This window comes from Lutra lutra, chromosome 4 (assembly GCF_902655055.1).
Source record: "Lutra lutra chromosome 4, mLutLut1.2, whole genome shotgun sequence".
In the NCBI taxonomy this organism is placed as follows: Eukaryota; Metazoa; Chordata; class Mammalia; order Carnivora; family Mustelidae; genus Lutra; species Lutra lutra.
In genome coordinates this window covers 2992382-3009344 of record NC_062281.1, presented here as the reverse complement: position 1 = coordinate 3009344, position 16963 = coordinate 2992382, and the positions used below count along the sequence as shown (strand labels likewise).

The following is a 16963-nucleotide window of genomic DNA, read 5'->3' as shown; positions in this document are numbered from 1 at the left end:
TTGGTGGTGATGTGACGGGTTTACACCTGAACTGTAGATCCAACGGGGACAAAGCGGCAAGACAGGAGAAGGAAGTGGATGCACAGGGAGGGCAGCCGGAGAGGTTCTAACATGGACCCGTGTGGAGGCCTCAGGCCAAGTCATGAAGAAGGGAGAAAAGGCCAGGTCCGAGTCAAAATCACAAGACATTTCCAGAACTGATGAAAAGAGATGAGCCCCTAGGTACAGGAAGCACATCACAGACCAAGCGGGAAGAAATGAGTGGAGATCCACACCTGATTTGTAACAAAACTGCAGAACACGAAGGACAAAGGAAAGCTCTTCAAACTGGCCAGAGAGAAAGGACAGATCACCTTCAAAGACAGGATGACAGCCAACTTCTCAACAGCAATAATAAATATCCAAGCTCCGAGAGGAAACGCTCCCTGGCCTGACCTGTACCCAGAAGCAGGAAAAACGAATCCCAGACACACGGGAGGCCTGAACAACACTGCCAACAATCTCGAATTCATGCGTGTTCGTCACACTCTGTGCCCAACACTCACAGAAGACACGTTCTCCTCCAGCAAAACCAGAACCTTGAAACAACCTCAGCAGGTGGGAGGTGCTGAAACGGGTCTAAACAAATCTGGACTAGCAGCAAATGAACCACAGACTCTAACCATAGTTCAAAATTATTCTAGAAATGAACCAAACGGGATCCATGCTTAAATAGCCTTATGATAACTTCCATGTCCACCAACACGGTGGACCAGATGTGCTGATGAGACTGCTCACTGAAAACAACTAAAAGCACAGAATCAAACTTTTTTTTAATCTTCTGGAATGCTTCTATGAGCTGGATGACATACAAAACAATATGCAAACCCAAGTCAGGTCGCTGAGGGAATGCAGAGGAATCGGGGGTCTCGGGCAGCTCGTACCCTAGGCCAGAACCAAACACGCACTCACTGTAAAATGTGACCAGCTTGCAAGGGGAAGTATGCAAGGGGATGACAGACACATAGGAACCATGGCCAAGTGCATGGAGTGAAAGCGTGGGGGCAGGGGGGTGTGACAGGGACAGGGACCAGGAGACAACAGGTGTGTTCTCTTCATCTGGGCCGTAGCATCACGGGCACTCATGCTAGTACTAACTAGCACACCTCACAAAAGCATACACATATTGGGTGTTACCAAACTAAATAATTAAAAAGAATCAAGGTTATCAAATTCTGGGCCCCCTAAAAATGGATCCATTTAGCCTGGAATCCAGTGGAAATATACGTACACATATATGTATACATCTTACATATTTCTGTCAATAGAAAAAAGATTTAAAAAATTATAGAATGGGTGTCATTTAACTCTGAGGCTTCTATTAGGTAACTTATCCCTGAACTCAGTGAAAATTTCCACACTCAAGTTCTTACAAAATACAAATCCAAGCTGGTACAGCCATTCTGGAAAACAGCATGGAGGTTCCTCAAGAAGTTGAAAATAGAGCTACCCTATGACCCAGCAATCGCACTTCTGGGTATTTACCCTAAAGATACAAATGCAGTGATCTGAAGGGGCACGTGCACCCGAATGTTTACAGCAGCAACGTCTACAATAGCCAAACTATGGAAAGAACCTAGATGTCCATCTACAGACGAATGGATAAGGAAGATGTGGTATATATACAATGGAAAATTGCAGCCATCAAAAGAAATGAAATCTTGCCATTTGCAACGTGGATGGAACTAAAGGGCATCATGGTTAGCGAAATAAATCAACCAGAGAAAGACAATTATCATAGGATCTCCCTGGTATGAGGAAGTTGAGAGGCAGGGCAGAGGGTCGTGGGGAGCAGGGAGGGAAAAAATGAAACAAGATGGGATCAGGAGGGAGACAAACCGTAAGAGACTCTGAATCTCAGGAAACAAATGGAGGGTTGCTGGGGGGTGGGGAGTAGGGATAGGGTGGCTGGGGGATGGACACTGGGGAGGGTATATGCTGTGGTGATTGCTGTGAAGTGTGTAAGCCTGATGATTCACGACCTGTACCCCTGGGGCAAATAATACATTATATGTTAATTTTTTTAAAAAGGGGAAAAGAAGAGAAAAAAAGGTTCTTACAAAATACTTCAGTTCCATTCACAATTAAGTAGACCTTGGCTACAAACAGCCGCTGAAGGGCTACAGTTTTATTTATGCTGTGTGTGTGTGTGTGTGTGTGTGTGTGTGTGCGCGCGTGCGTGCATGTGCACAAGTGCACGTGTTTAAACAGGGGAAAGCTCTGAACTCCTGGCTGATTTCCAACGGTGGCATTAGGACTGTCCCAATCTGGGTCCTGCCTGCACAGGTGAGCACACGGGTGGCCTGTGACAGCGCTGGAATGCCCACGTGTGCAACAGGACAGCTTCTGCACTGAGAGGTTAGCACAAGGAGCTGAGTAAACACACAGGTCCTTGTCAAAGCAGCAACGTGAACACCATGCTCCTTGCACGACTCTATTAGGTCAGGGTAGAAACAACAGTACGCACGTCTTCTCCCACGAGCAGAACCACGCGTGTTCTATGCAGGGTGGCGGAAAGCGCCAGCATCAGCGTCACGGCTCCCGCGTGTGCGAACGCGGCTGTGGCGCTTGGGTCAGGATGGACGCGCACATCTGACGCTCCGCACAACTTATCTGAGGAACCTCTTACTGACCTTACTGAGCGAGGCTCCAGTTCCCCTTCCGGTAGTGCACTGCTCCGATGAGCACCCGCACACACGCACGTGTCCGTCTTACCTTTACCGTGCGCCCCTGCAAGGGCAAGTGTCAGTGTGATAATCGAACTGCCCACAGTCCACTATTTCTTCCGCACACACTGCCGACACTGCCACACGCGATCCGGAGGGTATGAGTGCGCTCACGGCTCTTAGTACAGCTGCCAACTCACTGGTGGTGACAACAGTCATTCCCCTGTCCTCCCCCTGGACTCTGCACACACACCTTTACCTCCCTCTGTCTCCTGTCCCTGGGACACTGGCATGGATCAGCCTTCAACGTGGGCAAGGGGCGGTATCATGACGGCTCTTTTATTTCTTTTAAAACACTGGTCCGTGGTAGAATACCATAAAGTCACACACAAAGTGACAGCAATTATTTAGGATAAAGATACTTTGAGTGATGTTTCAGAGTATTTTGGGGACTTCCTAAAAATGTGCCATATGACTGAACAACTATAAGAGATTAAGAAGGGTCAGGTTGCGAAAGAGAAAGTGCAGGAACAGAGAAAGCAGAGGGTGGGGCGGAGGCACACAGGATGGAGAGGGACATGTCCTGTCCCGGAAGGTGAGCTCATACGCGTGTCACATTCACAGATGGTAACTGCCGACTGCTCCAGGGCCTGGCGCTGCCTGCAGACCGAACGTGGAAGACTGGCGGGGCACGGGAAGGATGGACAACCCCACCTCACTCACCGGGATAGGTGACACAGCCGTGCATCTTACTCGATGGGACAGCTGGGCCGCTACACGCATGGTGAGCGCACGACGGGATGCGTGCTCCCCACCTCTTGGGTCCCCTGAAGTCTGCTGAACAACACAGACCGCGGTGAGAGAGGTCTCCGGAGGAAGAGGAAACTGGAGCCACACCAGCACGTGCGGTACTTTTAGTCGGAGACAGAAGCAAGGTCCGATCGAAGGAAAAATGAGGACAGCAGGTCGCAGCGTGGAAGGATCAAGAATGCGGCCGGCTGCAAGGTCGGCCCCGAGTTACGAAAGGGAGGGACGCCAGCCGGTGAGGCCTGACTGCGAACTGCAGAGACCCGTGTCACTAAAGCAGTCATGGATTCCCTCGGGGGTGGATCATCACAAAGAAATTATGCCAACAGTGACAAAGATCACCGACGAGAGCAAGAATGCAAGGCAAACCCACCAGCTAACCCGTCACCTGCTTCGCTCCAGCACGAGGCTCGTCAGACGCCGCCACGGAGCCGGGGAAGCCCCAGGGCAGCTCGTAACCGGAGGTCACCCCTGCGGTACGAGCGGGCCCCCAACAATCTCCACCACATCAAAACGTGACTCTCCTCTTTCCATGTCTCCAACCCCCTCTCCCACGCAACTCCGCGTCGAGCTCAGCCTCCCCGAGCTCCCGTCGGGCCCCGGCCCTCATGCTTCCCGCTCCCGATGCGGTGAGAAAACAGGCCCAGTACCTGGGAGCAGCGTCCTGGCGTCCTGCGCTCACGCGTGGGTCTCCCCAGCAGGAACCCGCAGCTTTCTCACATCAGGAAAGAAAACGACCTACCCGGCTACCGCCTTCCTTCTGAAGTGAGCCCTCTCTTCTCGCTCCCGCCATCAGGCAGCTGGACTGACGCAGTGCACGCCCTCGTGTTCATGTCCCATCAGTCTCCCACTCCCATCAAACCCACGGCTGAATGCGCTCCAGGCACCCTCTGTCTCCCCGTTTCTTGCCTGCACGGCTGGAGAGTCCGCTCACCCGCTCGCAGCCGCCTTAAAACCCATTGGGTCCATGATGGATGCCGGCGCCATCAGTGTGGTCTGACTACCCGACGACAAAAATTCTCCTCGAGACGTTCACTGACTACATCCCTTAAATGGCTCCCCTAACTCTGCGGGAGGAAACCTACAGCCTTCCCGTTTCACGATGGGGGCCCCAGCTCCTCTCCCCTTTCTGCTCCAAACTTTTTAACTCAGATTAAGATGCACCATGTTTCCGAAAGTACGACTCTTCCTCGTCTGTGAAGCTGGGGACTCCTCACATGACCCCTCCCAGGACAGCGCGTGGGCTCTGCACCTCCATGGGGTCAGCAGACGCTCTCGGCACGGCCACGCCCTCTGCGCTTCCCGACAGCAGGGCCTGAGCACAGGCCCTGTTCGCAGGACATCCCCACCCAGCTGAGGAATTTAGGATGCAGACGATCTCATTTATTTCCTCTGCGCTCTTGACCCACCGCAGACACGTAATAAATATTTTTATTAAAATGAGGAACGACCACGTGCTTCTGGCTGCAGAACGTGCGCGCACATGTCAGCCAGTCCTCGCACCTGTTTCTCGTCACTCTTCGTGGAAACGAACAAGAAACATGTATTTGGACGTAAAATTCTATTGGTTCGTTTATGCCACACGTGTGTATTGCCTAACTAATATTTGAAGGTGTAAAAAGGAAGTTACTCAGTGCAAAAAAAAACAAAAAAAAGTCAATTCTGCCTTTATTTTGCAAACTGCTCTCGAGATTCTGTGACTCTCGGTGGCTCTGACAATAAATTCTACATCGGCCCAGCCTGCGGATACTTGGGCATGGTAACGGTACTTGAGTTAAAGTCAAACCAATGCTTGTATCGCTTAGGATTTGCTGTACCACACAAAAGAAGTATCTTTAAAGATCTACCCAAGTGTATAAGAATTCAGGGTCAAAAATTCAAAATTTCTCACTGGTTAAAACTCTCACTGCCATACTGTGACAAATACACATTCTCCCAAATGTTAGCTTTAATCAAATTCTAAAATAAAACCATGTAGTAAGTAGGATTCAAAGCCACAAAGAATTAGGGATATTAGAGCACTCTCGTATACCTGTTGGTAGAAGAAATTCAGAGTTGGCTTGTCTTCCGTAAACTGGTTTAGAAATCCTTTTGGCAAATAACGAATTCTCAATTCATATCTAAAAAATAATTCACAAAATAGAAAAATCAGAAATAATTTTCTCAATTCATAGTCTACAATTACAGCATTGTTATAACTATGGCATAACCAATTACTCTGAAATATTATCTTAAAAGTAACTTAAAATACAAGTAATTTTTAACTATCCATTTTCAAACTTTTCAGCACAAAGACGTGCACCTCAGTGTCCAGAGCGAGCTCAATAATCCTGCAAGGGACAGAGCAGAAAGAAGCCCAGAAGGCACCCGGTCCTAGCAGTCACTGTCCACCCTGGGCAGGGGCAGCACCTCCCCACACTTCCCCGATGGCTGACCTCATGCGCATGGAACCACACAGAACATACCCTTTCCTGACTGGCCTTTGTTCACTCGCTGACATGCTTGTGAGACTCAGCCTATCTAGAAGCAGACGGTTGCTCTGAGCTCATAGTATTGCATGAAATATCACACCACCGCTAAGGACCATTTGAGTTATTCCTGCTGTTTTAGCTATTATGAGGATACCAACACTCTTTTTTTTCTCTTCCTCTAAGCATAAACTAGTTAATTGTTCAGGAAGCCACACTTCAAGAGTGGTGGAAACAAATTTCACCAGAATGCTCTCTCCCTCCCTCTCTCTTTTCCATGTCCTTTACAGGCACAGACTGGGAGTGTAAGACAGACAGACAGACACACACACACACACCCCTGCGTTAGCCGGTGCCACCCGTCAGGGAGCTGAAGAAGCCACACCAGTTTAAAGTCCCACCAGCATGCAGTGTTCTGGATCTCTCCGCCCGGCAGGGCTCTTTCCTTGTAGCGACCGATGCCTGCCGCAGCAGGTGCCCCGCCAATGGCCCCATCTAATGACTGCCGAAGAGGAAACCTCCTTTGGTGAAACGTCTGTTTCTTCCAAAGGGCTGTGGGTGCCCCCTCTCCCACCCCCAGCTGTCTTACACGTTCAGGGTGTGAGGCCATCGCTAGATTCCTATCTTCCGCCACTCCAAGACTCGTCTTTCACTCTTTGATGGTGTCTTGTAAAAATTATTTAAAAAATCTTTTTATTTTAATGTTATCTGTCAAGGAAGAAAGCTCATAATTTTAATGCAGCCCTATTTACTCTTTTCCTTTTTGGGAAATTCTTTTAGTGTTTTGTTCGTAAAACTATTTGCCTACCCAAAGGTTATAGGAAGATCTGTTTTTTCTTAAAGTTTTATTTACCGATGTTTAAAAAAACGTAATAGTCTCACAAGGGAAACATGCCAATAAAGTAGTAACACGATTCTTTTGGTCAGTTAAGAGCAGAAAAAATGCAAGGTACACACACACACAAGCCCCGCTAAGACCGTGGAGTGTCTGCCCTCATTAAAATATGCAACTGCCCAACAGCGAGCTTCCCTTCTGCTCTTCCTCATCGAGGTCAACGAGTTACTCCAGACGCTGCACGTGGGGCGGTCCCTTGTGGAACACGCTAGAGGTCATTACTGCCAGCACGTTCCAGGCCCCCCCCAGGCACCACTTCTACGCCACATCCCCGTCAGAGAACAGAAGTGGAGCAAGTGCCCGTTAGCAGACTAGAAGACGGGGCTCTGCATGCAGCCGCGCCGGCCCAAAGCTGCATGTTCAGGATCAAACAGGACAGGAGGCTTCTGCTAGGGATGCTATCGCACTTGACGGTAAGGAAACAGACCCGGCTCAAACACTGTGACCAGCTGGCAGCCTGACCATGCTGACAACGGCTCCATGGACACTCCAGGACTACTCAGGGCCCGACAGGGATGGTGATAAGGACGTGACCCTCGGCCTCGTGCTCCGCTACGGCCCTGCCAGAAGCAGGAAGAATGCAGGCTCCGGAGGGGGTTGGCCTGGGCTGGGACTCCGGCTCCGTGGCCCACCCCTGCCACCGCCTCTCTGTGCCTTGGTCCCAAGCTCGTCGGGAAATGAGTGAGTGAGTGAGCACAGAAGCCCGCGCACACTCCCTGGCCCACAGTGGGCACGGGCTCCACGGCTTACTGATGGCATCAGCGGTCACTCCGCGACTACTGATTCCCGCACCAACCCCATCCGAGGCACAGCTCCAGGGGCTGGGGAGACACCAGTGAATAAACAGGCCAAGCGCCGGCCCTTGAAAATCTGAGATACGATTTGTGGTGGAGTCAGACAGCAAATGCACAGTATCTCAGGGGCAGCGGTAAGCGGGACACAGGTAAGAAGCTCGGTAAGGGGAGCGACAAGTGACGACAGATTGCTCTGCACAGGTAGCCCCAGAGGACACTCCGATCCAGGGAGATCTGAACGAAGATCTGAGCGGGGAAAGGCCTCATTCAGTTATGTGCAGGGACAAGAGTTCCGCTCTGATGGAAGAGAATGGGGGGGTGGCCCTGAGGCGAGAGGATGTGTGGGAAGGCAAGTGCGGCTCGACCGCACTGAGCACGAGCACTGAGCAGGCGGGCAGCAGGGAGAGGCAGACCCAGGAGGCGCCAGATCACAGAGGCCCCAGTGCATCGGGACTATGGGGCTCGGAGCAGGGTAATCACAGGATGGACGTTCCTCAGGCCAGGCAGGTCTACACACTGTTGTGTGAAGGACAGACAACAGGGCCCAGAGGAAGAAGCAGGAGGCCCGGAGGCGAGCGCAGTACCCGGGCTGAGAAGTAATGACCCTGTTTTCACGGATGGGAGAAAGCTCAAGGCATTAGGTAAGCGGCCCCAGGCCCCACAGGTATGAAGTGGCAGACAGGGACCCCTCTCCAGCAAGAACATGCACGAAGGCCACAACGCAGAAGGAGACCAAGAGAAGGCCGCTGCAGCTCAAGAACAGAGGAGCAGGACTGACCCGAAGCATGGACAGGGAGGCACGCTCTTCAGATTGTGAGGATTCTGGTCCCTGCTTCAGTCTGCAGTGTCTAGCCTGTCTGTCCCCCACAGCCCTGCTGAACTGCCCGTCTGCCCGATCTAATCACATGCCATCACCCTGGCTCAGTCCCTAACCACAGCACCCAACCCCACAGCCTACTGGCCCGAGAGGGCTGACATCCCCACCCGCTCCTGTCCATGAAACTAACCGTCCTCCTTACCCTTCTGTTACCATTCTAAGAGCCTGACAGCATCCTGAAACACATTTTTACTATTCCGCTATACGCCATTCCATGGATTTCTGGACAGCAGCTAAATATAACATGCCCCAAATAAATAATCTTTTTGCTTCTTCTAAGTAATAACTTCCTATTGAGGCCACTGAACTAACCTCCTCAGTCTCACCTCCCACAACAAGCACCAAGATACCCATAAGCCGACCAGCTAATGGCGGAGGAGTAGGAAGCGTTGGACCAAGAATCCGTTAGCCTTGATACTGAGAAGGGTCAGCTGGCCCATCTGTGTGTCATGAAGTAAACAAGGCACAACTTCCAGAAACAACACAGATGCTGTGTTTCTTGATGGGCCTTGCAAACCTGTGGTACTGACAGCTCTTTCTCATAAGGGACCTCCATTTAGAAATCCCCGAAAGAAGGATGGAAATAGAAGTTCATCATTAGGTAAAAATTCTAGCAGTAATAGCTGTAAGAAACAATCATCCATGGTACTGAGATTAACGGGTGAAAATCCATGAGAAACAGGGTCTCTGCAGAGTCGCAATACACTTATCCCCCAGCAGGTACTTCTCAATTACAGAGGAGGAAACAGTGACTTTACGGGGCAGGAACCTGGCCACCACCTTAAAGCAAATGATCCAAGTCGAAAACACCTGTACAAAGGAGTCCCATCATCGCTACAGACTTCCTGATCACATGTGATACGATGGCTTCCACAGCCCGACTGTAGCATTCTTGCGAACAACATGCAACCTCAGCGTCACCATGAGAAAACCCCAGACCACCCCCGTGGAAGGACACGGTACAGATAACCAGCCTGTATTCCTCAAGTGTCAAGGTCATGAAGGACACAGGCAGAGGAACTGTCCCAGATTAGAGAAGACTTAAGGAGAGAGTGAAAACCACATGGTATCCTGGACCGGGAAAGGGGTGTTAAGTGGGACAATCGCAGAAATCTGAGTAGCATCTGTGTACCAGTTAATAATACCGTATCAGTGTTAAGTTCCTGGTTCCTGTACTATATTTACAAAAGTTTCACCATTTTAGGGAAGCAAGGCGAAGGGTACCCAGGACTTCTGTGTTCCATTCTGGAAACTTCTGAGACATACCAAGAACAAAAAGAAGTTCACAGACGGACTGTTCCATACCTGAGGTTAACGGCACCCACCCGAACTCTCTCCAGCCAGCCTGGCCGGAGTCAGCCTGCAGCCGCAGACCCAGCGGAGACGGACAGAAGCGGACCCGTCTTCCTGCTGCTCCTGTCTGGGGCGGAGGCAGCCAGCGGATGTGCAATTAACCGCCAGCAAACTCAAAGTCCGCCCTCACTTTAAAGCATCACTTCCCAACCTGCCGGAGCGCGTTGCTGTCGCTCTGCTTTAAAGCTCGGCAGTGCAGGGCTCCACCGGAAGACTTGCTTGTAAGGGAAGGCCTGTGCGGAGTTGGTGTGATTTCGAGGTAACATAGGAAACATAAAGGAAAGCTTCCTAAACTACCATTACTCATTTTCATTCGTCGTCTTTGAAAAAGGCACTTTTCCTCCCTATGAGAGACTTGTTCTCCTGCCGAGGACCGGAAGCAGTCGTGTCCTTGCAGAGCAAGGGGCTGCTTCTCGGCAAGGACTGGGCAGGGCTGCGTGGGACGCGGGAACCCCGTCTGGTAATGAGGAGGAGGACGGTCCTCACTCGCTCAGCAGAGCCGCACGGTACTCTCTTGGAGGCCACACGAACCGTGTCTGGTAACGAGGAGGAGGACGGTCCTCACTCGCTCGGCAGAGCCCCACAGTACTCTCTCGGAGGTCACGCGAGCCACCTCTCAGACCCGGCCCTCGAAGTCCTGGATTCGACCTCACGAAGGACTGGACCATTTCCCCCCAAAGCTCTGACAGTCTATTTACATCTGACTCAGCCAAACAGACCACTCTACACAGGTCACTCCAGATAACTGAAATTTAATTACCAAAATTCGGCTCATTAGAAAGATCTAAGTGCAGAACTTCACAACGGAAATCTGTCGGATGACAGTGTCTCCGGACCACAAGACACTGCTTGCTGTGGTATCGGGACGGTATCGGGACTGAGACTTTTGGGGCTGAACTCAGGGTCCTGACAACTACTCCCTGCTCAGCTGGGACCTCCCAGGAGCCCAGTGACAGGGAGGCAGGCCCCTGCTCCCTCCTGGGCGGACTGGAAGCATGTGTCTCCACGGGGGGTGATTCGAAGAGTCCTGCCTCCGAACCCCAGGGCTCCACACTCATCCCTGGGAGGTCTCCGTCATGGCGACTGGCGGGGCAGGCTGCTCCTCCTGGAGAGGCTCTGGGTGATTCCCCTCCGGTGCTTCACTTAGATCAGCCACACTGTCTTACTCAACTGATGTGTTCCCCACAATACTCTTTTAAGTTTTTCTTTCTTCCTTTTATAAAAGCTTATCATGCTCCACGTTGTCTTCTAGGACCTAGTCTTTTTTTTAACTGAGATAAAATTTACGTTACAAAAAACCCAGTCTTTTTATAAAGTGTGCAGCTCCGTGGTACTCACGACACTGCCCTGGGAGACTGCGTCCGTCAGGAGGCAGCATGGCCAACACTCGGCCATCCCGCTGCGCGTCTGCCTGTGCACTCATTTTCACGTGCGAGACCCTCCTGCAAATCCAGCCCCGTGCAGAAACCCAAGAGTCTCTCCAGGACAAAGCCTGAAGGAGCTGCAGGACTGCAGAGTGCGCAGCGGCTGGAAGTTGAAGTCGCTCGCCAGAGAGATTTGCCCATTTACCTTCTCACCAGCAGTGCGGGCAAGAGCCTGCCAGAGCCGCCCTCATCCTCTGCTGTCAACAACTCACTTTTTTTGCCCACAGAGAGTTGCAGATGGATCCTGGGGTCCAGATTCCCATCTCCCTAACGGGCTCATGAAGCCGACAGTGGCTGCCTGTGATGACTGCCAGGCTAGTTTTCTCTTTCACGATATAACACCACCGCGTCCCTGGCCCACTTAGTGGGTCGTGCGCCACTTTCATGCCCATCAGGAGAACCCCCGACATCATCTTCTGTGCATTACGTGTGTTGCACATAGCTCCTCCCAGTTGCAACTTGCTTTTGCCCTTTTAAATATATACACTGGATACACGGAAATTCTTTATCTTAATAAAGTTAAATCTGCTGTTATTAAACATTTTGGGGGTATTAAACTTCCTACTCCAGGATCAGACACATTCAACTCTCTTTTCCATTAAACTTTCTTCTCACCTGACCTGTCTCAAGCGGGTCTCTGAGTACTGGAGGTAGGGTCTAACTTTGTTGTTACTCTTCCCACAAGGACCGCCGTTTCTCCCACCAGCCCTCCGTTTCCCCAGCGGCGAGGCAGGACGCCTCTGTAAGGCCCCACTGCCCGCCACAGTTAGAAGCACACGGTGTGCCGCAAGCTGGCTTGCGGAGGTGTTGGAAGTGCTGGGGACCCCAGGTGAGCAAGTTTCTGTTTCATCGGGTAACCTCAACAGATCCTGTGGCAGACGGCACGCGCGCACGCGCACACACACGCACACGCACACACAGTCTATGTTCAAAAACCTCCCAAGAGTGGAAACCGACATCCAGTTCCTCTGTGAGCCCTGGCACTTCATCTGAATACGATCCTACTTCTCAGAACGAAAGCCAGGCGCCCAGCAGCCCGCACAAAGCCACTGAACCAGGAATATGCCTGCTGGCAAGGGCGAACGCTGCCCATTGCTCCAGTTTTCGTACGTCCGTGTCTCACACAGGAGTACAGGACAGCTGAGTACACAGACCACTCTCTATCCTCCACCCATGGGAGCCATAGGAGCTCGAGGTGGCTGTTAAGCCTCATGAAGCCTCAGGTTTCTTACAGGTAAAACGGCAAAAGGTGAGGCCCCAGCCACCTGATCCGACTATCACAATAAGAAACTTGATAAAGTGAGCCAAGTGCCCTGCACGATGCAGACGTGTGTTAGTGTGAAAACACTGCTAAGGACACACAGTCGTGGAGCGAATGCGCGTTCCTACTCGCCACACGGTGTCGTCTCGGACGGTCTTGCACTTTCACTGCCACTAATTCCGTTTTCACTGAAGAAGTTTTTACTGGGCGCTCTCTACACGCCAGGCACAACTGACCAGAAGCCAGGAGTAGACCAGGGGGTAAGACCAAGTCCCTGAGGGAGAAAAGTCATCTGGTGGTGGGTCAGCAGTGGGCCCTACAGACAGAGCGGTCGGAGAAGACCACAGGGAAGAGGGGACCGCAGAGCACGTGCTCTACGTGGTGGGAGGTCCAGGCCGTGCTGGAAATGGCAGAGGAGCACACTGGCCAGTCTCACCAGGTCCAGAGACCCCAAGGAGCAAGATGCTTGACTTGTTCGAGAACCAGTAAGAGAGCTAGGTTGGAGCAGGGGGCAAGACAGAAGTCTGTCCCATTCAGCAGGCAAGAAAGCTGGCAGCAGAGAAGAGCCTGACCCAGCAGTTCTGAAAAGGGAGCACTGACATGACATGTCAGGGCGCCAGCCGCTGGAGCGCAGGGAGGGGCACGAGAGCGAGAGGAGGCAGGCTGAGAGTTGATCAGGAGCTCTGGAGTTGGCTCCAGGTAGGAGGAGGAGCTACTGGAATCTTCCACAGAGGTGATTTACAGATTTCATTGCATGTGCATATTTTTGAAGACTCTTCAGCAAATCCTATGCGCTCTAGCTTAAGAAAGGCTTGGACAGCTGCTTCTCACTCCTTCTATCACTGCTCCCCCAAGCCACCAGCTTTTAGGATTTTTGTCTGGCTTAGGCAGTAACTGGTTTCCTGGTCTCCTGTGTCTATCCAATGAAAGTGTGATTTCGATGCCAAAGGCTGGTCTACAGAGAGAAGAAAGAGAGGTCACTGGAGCAGCCCCCACATTTAAACACTAAGCAGGAGAAGACAGCAAATGGTTGGTCAAGTAGGAGGGCTGGGCACGCACGAAACCAAGTGCAGAGTGCTGCTAGGTAAGAAATGACTGACAGCAACGGCTCCTACGGGAAGGTGGACTGGAGGATGAAGGGAAGAGCCCACAGGAGGTGTAGAACTTGGCAGCATAGCCAGACCCTCAGCTAACTGGGAGTTTTACTCTGAACCATGAATTATTTAGGAATGTGTTTTTCAACTGATTAATACACTGTTATGTGCAGGACTCCATATTTCCACATTAAAAAGAATAGTGAAAAACATAATTTAAAAATGACTTACTATTGTTTTCTTTTTAATTAGGAGAGGTCAATTTCATTCTTTTATTACTAGTTTTGCTTTATATATTTTGAGAAATGTCTTTAGGAACTTGTAAGTTTAATAGTTCCATCTATTTAGGGGCACCTGGGTGGCTCAGTGGGTTAAAGCCTGTGCCTTCGGCTCAGGTCATGATCTCAGGGTCCTGGGATCAAGCCCCGCATTGGGCTCTCTGCTCAGCGGGGAGCCTGCTTCCCTTTCTCTCTCTCTGCCTGCCTCTCTGCTTACTTGTAATCTCGGTCTGTCAAATAAATAAATAAAATCTTTAAAAAAAAAATAGTTCCATCTATTTCTACTCTTCCTAAATTCTTATGAAATGAGCCTGTTATTAAATGTAGTTGCCCTTCATACCCCTAAAAATGCTTTTCTATCTTGAAACTTTTTAAATAAGATATTAATAAAGCAATACCAATCCCCTCATCCCCCTGGTTAGTAGGTAGGAAAATTCTATCTATCCATCCATCCATCTCTCTCCATCCATCCGTCTATCCATCCACCTACCATCCATCTCTCCATCTTTCTATCCATCTATCCATCCATCCATCCTTCTATCCAACTATCCATCATCTCTATCCATCCATCCACCCACCATCCACTTTTCTATCCATCCATCCATTCACCCACCATTCATCCATCCACCCATCCATCTTTCTATCCATCCATCCCTCTCTGTAGTTACCCATCCATCCATCCAACCGTCCATCCATCTCTCCATCCATTCACCCACCACCCATCTATCCATCTTTCTATCCCTCCATCCATCATCTCTATCCATCCTTCTATCTATCCACCCACCTGCCGACCATCCTTCTTTCTAAATGAAGTTAAACCAAACAGAATGCCTCTGGATGGAAACTGTGGACTTCAGTGGACTAGTGAGGCTGGGTATGGTTTTATCAAGTGCGTATGTAGACCTATATGTAAATGGTTCTGAGACACATACATGTGCATGTGTCCTGAGTCTTAAGGTAAAATGTTTCTTCCTGTAAGTCACATAAAAACGTCTACAACATTGCTGTTTTAGATACCCGTCATAAAGAGCAGAGAGCTGGCTTCTCTTTGTTGGTCACACACCAACATCTCTGACCAGTTACTGTCAGTCTGCTTGAGCTTACTTCCAAAGTCTCGTCTGTGACTCCTCTTTGTCCTGCTTTCTAGTCCCTTCCTTCTCTTCTTGCTGTTTCCCCAACACCTACTCACCCACCTACTGCTTAGGTTACAAAAGCTACTTCTAATGTTTCATAGCTGTCCTAATATGCAATTTTATTTTTTTATACATACCCTTAAAATGTGGCTGACAGAGCTTTAATTCTGACCGCCTCTCTTCTGACAGGCAGCCACCACTTGGGTTCTACTTTTTTAATATAAAAAATCGGTTCTTATCGTTATTTGTTCTTAGAGCCAATGCTTATTTTTATCTACCCGATTTTGCATCTGAAACCCTCCTTTGGAAACCACTATCTTTTTCCTGAAATGTGTCTGTAGGACGCTCCTTTGGTGGTGAGCTCTCTGAGGGCAGTATCTGAGCCGCCCTGCTCTTGAACGGCAACGGCATCTGACAGACAGATGCGGGCTGCCCGGGACTTCTTCTCACCGCTTGGCGAGAACCGTGGGGAAACGTGAATTCTTCCCTGGTTGCGTTTAGCATCATCTCTTTTTCTTTTGCACACGATTTGACTGTCATCTACCGATGTGCAGATTCATGTCGTTAGCCCCGTTTGGGATCTTATGTTAATCCTACACCTGAGGATTTATGCTATTCACCACTTCTAGAAAATTCTCAGCCATTACCTCTTCGGAATATTTCCTTTTCCTCATTCCTTCTACTCGCTTGGAGAGCCCCTGGCAGAAATGGGCTGACTTTCTCATTCTTCACGTTACATAACGCGCTTTCATACCTTCCACACGTTGATCTCTGTGTGCTGTCTTTTGGGAAGATTTTCTCAGATCCACATTTCTGTTTACTAATTTTTCCGCTATATCAGCTGTTTTACCCATCCAGTGGTTTCTAGAACTTGTGTTTGGTCCTTTTTCAAATCTACGTGGTTCTTTTACAATAGTCTCCTGTTCCTTACTAACCCTTTCTTTAAGTCCCGGCTCCTCTGGCATGCACAGACAGGCAGTATGAAGCCTGACCCTCCCAGGAACACCCGCAGGGACCACCTGCCCTCCAGCCCACTGTCCACGCACCTTCACTGATCCCGCCCGCCACGCCACCCCTCCGAGCTAAGACTGCAGGAGTCCTCCTGTGACGGGCATGTTCACTGCAAAAGCCTCGCTATGGGGGCGCATGGGTGGCTCAGTGGGTTAAGCCGCGGCCTTCGGCTCAGGTCATGATCTCGGAGTCCTGGGATCGAGCCCCGCATCGGGCTCTCTGCTCTCTCGGGGAGCCTGCTTCCTCCTCTCTCTCTGCCTGCCTCTCTGCCTACCTGTGATCTGTCAGAAAAAAAAAAAAGCCTCGCTATGAAGTCAGCTACACTCAACCGAAGCTGTGCCCCCAGCTCTCTCTGTACCTGGAACTTAAGTCTGTGGCCTGTCTCCTCCATCTTTACCTCCTAAGACTGGGGAGAGCTTTATGACAGACATTTTATGAGCTGCAAATGTACAGACTGTAAGGCACACGCAGCTGGTCTGGCGCTGGGCTCCAGCCGCTCGGTGCCGGCGACACGGCCGTGGCGTCACCTTCGCCACCTCCGTCCGCATCCGGTTTGGCACTGCATTCGGCAAAGCTCCACCTCGTCCAGTCTGGGCTCTCCTTGCTTATGAGGCTTCAGGCTCCATGAAAGAGAGCAGAGGCCGCTCAACTTTACTTGAAATTAAGCAAAACAAAGTGGCTTAAAAAAATAGAAACAGAGCTTGATGCTCAGAGGTCCACGTTCAACAGCACCTTACCGAGCACCAGGGGCACCATCATACGGGAGTGCGCCTCTGACAGGGCCACATAAATGAAGCAGCTGATAGAACTGTGCTGAATAAACACACCTGCGGTATTTTAAAGTAACTTTTAGGTATTCTTAG

At 50.5% G+C, this 16963-nt stretch overlaps 1 protein-coding gene across 24 annotated transcripts in view; it reads right to left on the bottom strand.

The window, feature by feature from the left end:
- The window catches only part of PTK2 (protein tyrosine kinase 2), a 251367-nt gene that overhangs the window by 138602 nt on the left and 95802 nt on the right, over positions 1-16963 (bottom strand). For all 24 annotated transcript variants that reach the window (XM_047725233.1, XM_047725252.1, XM_047725232.1 and 21 more), the window contains one exon: positions 5545-5632. In XM_047725233.1, coding sequence (XP_047581189.1) covers positions 5545-5632 — 88 coding nt within the window. The remainder of the gene's footprint in view (positions 1-5544; positions 5633-16963) is intronic.